The following is a 7,684-nucleotide window of genomic DNA, read 5'->3' as shown; positions in this document are numbered from 1 at the left end:
TGTGTCCCTGAGTGTCCAGTGTGTCAGACATATGATGCAAGTCTTCTTTATTTATTTTTAAACAGATGTTCCAATGCTGGAAAATAAATATTTTCGTTCTTATGCTAGTTGTTTCACTGTTCACCAACAGACTTGTGAGGTTTTTTTTTATCAGTCAATTAATTTCTATCCTAATTAACAGCTGTTTAAAGACATGCACTTCCTATTAGTTCAAAAAAGAAAACAATTTTTGTGCAAAAAAAATATTTTTTTATTGATTAAATAATGCTCTGTCATATGCATAAGACACCAGATATATATCATTGTATAGCACAGCCACATGTTTTCTGCAAAAAACTACTGGAGCAGAGGATTCTGGGTAAGGGTATACAAATTAGCTTCATAATGCCACACCCCCATGCCAGCGCAGTGCTGTTTTATGCAGCTTTAAAGCATTTCAGAGAGATCGCATTAAGACAGCTGTTTCTATTGTGACAGTCCTCATTAGTGCGATAAGATTCTTACTCTAGCATTAAGATTGTAAGTTCTCTAGGGATCAGGGTCCTGTATTCATTCTGTCCCATTCTGCCTTCCTTGTCTTTATTTATTGTACACCAGTACAGCGCTACAGAATCTGCTGGCGCATTACACATACAATAATATTACTTGCTGCTTAGAGAACCTAGTATAAGCTGCCTCCCATAAATTACCTGGTAAGTGGTACTTATGGGCAGTGGCCATCTGTGTTTTGTGGGAGGAGCTATGATAGGAGGGGTGGGGCCATGAGTAAGCTGTGGGCATGGTCAGGTGTGTTATTGGTGGGTTTAGTACAGTAGGGTGTGTCATAGGCGGTGCTGGAATAGCCCCTGGTTTTTGGTCTGTAAACCAGGAAACTTACCTGACAGGGGGAGCTATGGGAGTCGTAGTAACCCGTAACAATCCCTAAATATCTGGGACAGTAGGGAAAAAAAACAAAACCTCTGCTCACTATTCACACTAGAACAGGGAATTATTGTGCTTCCATTGTCCATTATAAAGATGTAGTCCCTCATTTGTTGTGTTTAACGTTCTTTTCAAACTCACAAAATAACACAGCTACAACCCTTGTGTTTATGAAGCACAATCATATCTCATTGCACGGCAGCAGCATCTAGTGTGTACAAATCAGGCAATACTGAAATAACACAAACATGCTTAAGGGACAGTGAACAACTTGTAATTACACAATTTGTCTGCAGTATTGCAATTTTAAATCTAGTTTGCTGCTATTGTTTTTTTAATAGATAAACTTTACCCAACAGTAGGAGGAGCCAATACAGACTTGTTAATGTAGATGACAAGGCTAGCCATAGTCACAGTCATTATGTTAGCAACAAATGTATTGCTTTGCAGTTCCTTATCTGATACTCTGCTCTGCTGAAGCCAATTAGGTGCATATATGTGGCAGGGTTATGCATGTGAAGTGCTGTTCCAGTTATCAGAATTAGAAAGCTCTTCATTTTCAGAATTAAATTACATGGAAAGGGAGGGAATAAATAATACAGCTATAATGCAGTTTTTTTTTACTACACATAAATGATACATTTTATATTAAAAGGGATAGAAAATTGAAATGTGCATTGGGTGCATTTCATTTTTAAATATAAGCATTCTTGCAATAAACTTAAATGAGCAAAAATGGTTCCAGTAAAAGTCATTACTGTTTTTCCAGCAGCATACTCACATATGCTGTGCGGACCTGTGCACCAGTATTCAAACACCCCAAAAAGTCAGCAGTGATTTGCATGGCACAAATAAAGTCTTCACAAACGCAATACACACCACCGTTAACTCTCTCAGCTTGAATACTGGTGCAAGAGACCTCACGGCATATGTCTGTATGCCCCTGAAAAAAACGTAATAACTTTTCATGGAACCATTTTTACTAACAGAAGTATATTACAAAAATGCACATTTCAATGTTGACCTTATCCCTTTAAATTGCAAAATGTCCCTTTAAAGAGACAGTAAACACCTTGCATTTACAAGACATTTCTGTTGTGTTGCTATTGAATAGCAGATCAGCCAAGTCTTAATGTTTTTAAAACAAATTAACATCTTTTTTACTGCAATTATTTTTCAATAGCCAAACTTCATCCACCATTTGCCTTATTTGGAGATCAAGACAACAAGGCTAGTCACTGTCATAAATGTAGTATAAAATGCATTGTTTTCCTGCTGTTATCTGATAAATTCAGTTAGGAACAGATATGTAGCAGAGTTAGCTGTCAGAGAGCTAAATTACATAAAAGCGGTGCAAAATAAATACAAAATTTGCAAAGTTGTCGTCATACACAACTAAACATTTTATATACGAAACTCAAGGTGTTTACAGTCCCTTTAAGGAAAAACACACAGATCTCAGCACAGTGGAATAACAACTCCAATCAAATCTCTGTATACCGGACAAACACAGCTGCATCCCAGGTACATGCGTATGCGCCGCGCACTGCACAATAACACAGCAGGTGCATTTCTATGTGCCACACAAATAAATACAACCACACCCCATGGGAGGATAAGTGTACATAAAGCAGCTGTACTCTGAGTTGCATAAGAATGTACATGTTATTTATTGCAGTACAAAGCATTTTGCTACAAGTTCCCAGGACATGGTTCTGCTTTTGCCCTGAGAAATCAGCACAAGGTGGCAGGAAACAACATGGCGGCTTCTTGACTACAAATGTAAACAAACTTTTAGAGTGCAAATTACAAAAGGAATATTAGGAAGGAAGGGGTTAAGTAAAGGGGCAGTGGACAGCTGAATTTGTATATACAGATTTCCTATGTGTTAAAGGGACATGAAACCCCCCAAAAAATCTGTCATGGTTCAGATAGAATATATCTTTTTAAAAAAACTTTCTAATTTACTTCTATTATCAATTTTGCTTTATTCTCTTGGTATCCTTTATTGGATGAGCAGCAATGCACTACTGAGATCTAGCCGAACACATCTGTAAGCCAATCACAAGATGCATATATGTGCAGCCACCAATCAGCAGCTAGTTCCCAGCTCCTGGGCCAACCTAGGTATTCTTTTCAACAAAGGATACCTAGATTGATAATACAATAGAAAGTTGCTTAACATTGTATGTTCTACCTAAATCATGAAAGAAAAATGTTGCGTTTCATGTCCCTTGAAAGTTATCCGGCTGAATTTTCAACTATACTGGGAGCCTGTAGCACATGACACTCTGTGCAAGGATGTCACGATCAATGCTCTCTATAGGTGACTTTATAGATGGTGACTATCCAAAGAGTTTACCCCTTAGATGCCATAATGGTAGCAATGAATTGCAAAGCAATTGGTTGCAACCCAATCTGATGTCCTTGGTGTTAACAAAGTTTGTCGTCATCCCCCAAAGGCAATATTGGTGACATTGTGTCCATGGTGATATCGCATCTGCAATAATTTGGTAGTATCGATATTGCCATAGGGATGCAATTCTCAACCTGGGTGGCACACATAGTAGCCACTTTGGCACACACTGATTGTCTTACGCAGGAAATCACTTTTCAGCGTTGCATTTTGGCTGCTTTAAAAAGAAAAGGTTATGCTACACTGTTGTGGAAGCTTTTTTTTTCTCCAAATGGCTTTTACAATTTCCTATTGAGTCCTGAGTATGGCGTTTGTCTATTGTTCATGAAGACCTTGAAGAATATTTCTAGAGCTCTTTCTGAAGTTCAATTTGGAATCCAAATAGTGGCTATTTTTAAAGTTTATTCAATTTTCCCAAATTATATAGATACTTATATTAATTTACTAAAATTAAATATAAATATTTTTTTTATAAACTTAATTCTCAGATTCCACTGGCCATCAAGACAATTAGAATTTCAAATTAATCTGAGTTTGTTGGAACTATCAGGGAACTGTAACTGGGTGTTCTCTCTATATTCTGAAATTGTGTTTTACCCCAAGTAAAGCCTGATTTAAATAATTTCAGAATTTTGGGGTTATTTCCCGATTGTGATGAACTTTAAATTTCCATCCATATCCTACATTAGGCATTTCTTTTTCAAGTTTGGGGATTCCACCTACTGCCTCAATAGTGGGGTGTCCTTTCCGGATCCAATATAAGTGGACACTCCCATTGGATTCTGAATTTGAGGTTTTTCGAAAGATCCTGAACTTGACATGTTCACCTAGACGGTGAGATTGCAGGTTCCCTAGACATTTAGAACACTTGAGATGTAGTCACTGGGTTCTTTCTTCTCACAAGGACCTCAGTGTTTTGGGTAGGATATGGGTTTGCATTAAAGCCATTCACAGGACTCCGCAGCAGCCACTTTTCTTCTTCTCAGATTCAATGTATCTGTGGATCTGGAATTTGGGTTCCCCCTGCATGCAAGACCTTTGTTTCAGCTCCCTAGGGAGAAAAAAAAAACATTATAACTCCAGCACTTGCCATAGTTACCCCCCCCAGTGCTCATATAGTTTGTCCTGGATTACACTATGGGGCAGAACGTGATCCTGTTTAGCCCCCTAATCCTATTCATTCCTAAAAGGGTCTCCTAAACTATGGATTCTGGGATCTTTAATCCTTTAAGAACACTAAGATCTGACCCTCCTAGTTACAGGTCAGGGAAGAGATGACTGCGAACAGCACAAGCTCAATGTATTGATGGCTACAAATTGAAACACTGAATGCAAAGCAAAGATTTTGATTGGTTAACCAGACGTCATCCATATTAAAGTGCAGCTTAACATGCTGAATTATTTCCATGAAAAGTTTTTGAAATGTAACTAATACAGCTGTATCAGTTATGCACTTCCCACTAACTTTCATTGGCTAACTACGTCAATTAGAGCTCACGGTAGCAATAACCAACCAACTTATAATTTAGCCCATAGTCGGGGTAGGAGGCAATATACTATTGGAAATATATAAATCTAATAGTTATATTAATAGTGGTATGGGGAACTCAGTATGTATCATTATGCTTAAAGTGAAGTCAGTGGTAGCGCTATTTATAATTTAACCCCTTAAGGACAAGGCCTTTTTTCAATTTCTTTCCCTTAAGGACCAGGGCTATTTTTACATTTCTGCGGTGTTTGTGTTTAGCTGTAATTTTCTTCTTACTCATTTACTGTACCCACACATATTATATACCGTTTTTCTCGCCACTAAATGGACTTTCTAAAGATACCATTATTTTCATCATATCTTATAATTTACTATTAAAAATATTATAAAATATGAGAAAAAAATGGAAAAAAACACACTTTTTCTAACTTTGACCCCCAAAATCTGTTACACATCTATAACCACCAAAAAACAACCATGCTAAATAGTTTCTAAATTTTGTACTGAGTTTAGAAATACCCAATGTTAACATGTTCTTTGCTTTTTTTTTGCAAGTTATAGGGCAATAAATACAAGTAGCACTTTGCTATTTCAAAACCACTTTTTTTCAAAATGAGCGCTAGTTACATTGGAACCCTGATATCTGTCAGGAATACCTGAATATCCCTTGACATGTATATTTTTTTTTTTTTTAGAAGACAATCCAAAGTATTGATCTAGGCCCATTTTGGTATATTTCATGCCACCATTTCACCGCCAAATGCGATCAAATAAAAAAAAATGTTCACTTTTTTCACAAACTTTAGGTTTCTCACTGAAATTATTTACAAACAACTTGTGCAATTATGGCATAAATGGTTGTAAATGCTTCTCTGGGATCCCCTTTGTTCAGAAATAGCAGACTTATATGGCTTTGGAATTGCTTTTTGGTAATTTGAAGGTTGCTAAATGCCACTGCGCAGCAGTGAAGGGGTTAATTAGGGAGCATGTAGGGAGCTTGTAGAGTTAATTTTAGCTTTAGTGTAGTAGACAACCCAAAGTATTGATCTAGGCCAATTTTGGTATATTTAATGCCACCATTTCACCGCCAAATGCGATCAAATTAAAAAAAAAAAAAAAAATTGTTCGCAATTTTAGGTTTCTCACTGAAATAATTTACAAACAGCTTGTGCAATTATGGCACAAATGGTTGTAAATGCTTCTCTGGGATCCCCTTTGTTCAGAAATAGCAGACATATATGGCTTTGGCTATGCTTTTTGGTAATTAGAAGGCTGCTAAATGCTGCTGCACATCACACATGTATTATGTCTAGCAGTGAAGGGGTTAATTAGAGATCTTGTAGGGAGCTTGCAGGGTTAATTTTAGCTTTAGTGTAGAGATCAACCTCCCACCTGACACATCAGACCTGATCCCTCCCAAACAGCTCTCTTCCCTCCCCAACCCCACAATTGTCCCCCCCCATCTTAAGTACTGGCAGAAAGTCTGCCAGTAATAAAATTAAAGGTATCTTATTTTTTTTTATTATTTTTTTAAGCATATTTACATATGCTGCTGTGTAGGATCCCCCTTAGCCCCAAACCTCCCTGATCCCCCCAAAACAGCTCTCTAACCCGCCCCCTCTACATTATTGGGAGCCATCTTGGGTACTGGCAGCTGTCTGCCAGTACCCAGTTTACAAAAAAAATATTATAATTTATTATTTTTTCCCCCACTTTTCTGTAGTGTAGCTTCCCCCCCCAAAGACTAAACCCCCACCCCCTCCCAGATCACTTAGATTATTTATAATAACAATTTTATTCCCCCTCTATCTCTCTAAATTTAAACAAACTGTTCCATAGTGTAATGGTTCCCGTACGCGCCCCCCAGCTACCCTGCCCACCTCTGCACTCAGCAAGCCATCGATGGCCTCCCACGTCGGCTCCCACCCACCAACGATTGCGGCCATCGATGTCCGGTGCAGAGAGGGCCACAGAGTGGCTCTCTCTGCATCGGATGGGGAAAAATGTTATTGCAGTGATGCCTCGATATTGATAACCGGAAAGAGGCTGGAAGTGATCAGGATCGCTTCCAGACGCTTTCAACCCCAACGTCGTACAGGGTACGTCGCTGGTCTTTAAAGACCAGTTTGTGCAAGACGTACCCTGTACGACGTATGTCGTTAAGGGGTTAAAAATATATTCAAATGAAAGTGGTTTAATTCATCATTTTCTAACGCTCGTTTTCTAAATACCTTTTTTCCTTATCGATTTTGTACAATTCTCTGTGTTCCTCCACATGCGTTAAAAATAATAATCATGTTTCAGTGACAAATGGATCGGTATCTAACCAATTGGTTCCCCCATTGGCGTCTCGAGCACCAAGAAAAACGCCCATGGCTTCTAATGCGCATGCGGCTAACTCCAAACTCATTCTCTCTTAATGCAGGTTCATGCTAGCTGCATACGCATTAACAAAGGGAATCCCCTACTTTCGTCAAATCAGGTACACGGAGCTTGAGACCTATTTCTTCCAATCCCGTTATTTCCAAAAGTAAGTATACTTAAACAACGGCACAAATATGCATTAATTTGAACATTATGAGGCCGAATTATCAAAGGTCTTGCTGACCTGATCAGACAGTGCGGATCAGGTCCGCAAGACCTCGCTGAATACGGCGAGCAATATGCTCTCCGTATTCAGCATTGCACCAGCAGCTCACAAGAGCTGCTGGTGCAACACTGCCCCCTGCAGACTCGTGGCCAATCGGCCGCATGCAGGGAGGTGTCAATCAATTGTGGCGATTCCTGTCCGTCTGCTCTGAGCAGGCGGATAGGGTTATGGAGCAGCGGTCTTTAGAAACACGGGCCCACAAGCTCCA

General features: G+C 38.8%; 1 protein-coding gene across 4 annotated transcripts in view; it reads right to left on the bottom strand.

Annotated features, from left to right (window-relative positions):
* Positions 1–226: 226 nt before the first annotated feature.
* RAB37 (RAB37, member RAS oncogene family) overlaps positions 227–7,684 on the bottom strand; it is a 147,251-nt gene continuing 139,793 nt past the window's right edge. For all 4 annotated transcript variants that reach the window (XM_053708866.1, XM_053708865.1, XM_053708863.1 and 1 more), the window contains one exon: positions 227–4,388. In XM_053708866.1, coding sequence (XP_053564841.1) covers positions 4,286–4,388 — 103 coding nt within the window. In that variant the 3' untranslated portion in view covers positions 227–4,285. The remainder of the gene's footprint in view (positions 4,389–7,684) is intronic.

Source organism: Bombina bombina, chromosome 1, assembly GCF_027579735.1.
Source record: "Bombina bombina isolate aBomBom1 chromosome 1, aBomBom1.pri, whole genome shotgun sequence".
Lineage (NCBI taxonomy): Eukaryota > Metazoa > Chordata > Amphibia > Anura > Bombinatoridae > Bombina > Bombina bombina.
The sequence above is the reverse complement of the archived record's forward strand: the minus strand, read 5'-3'. Positions and strand labels throughout refer to the sequence as shown.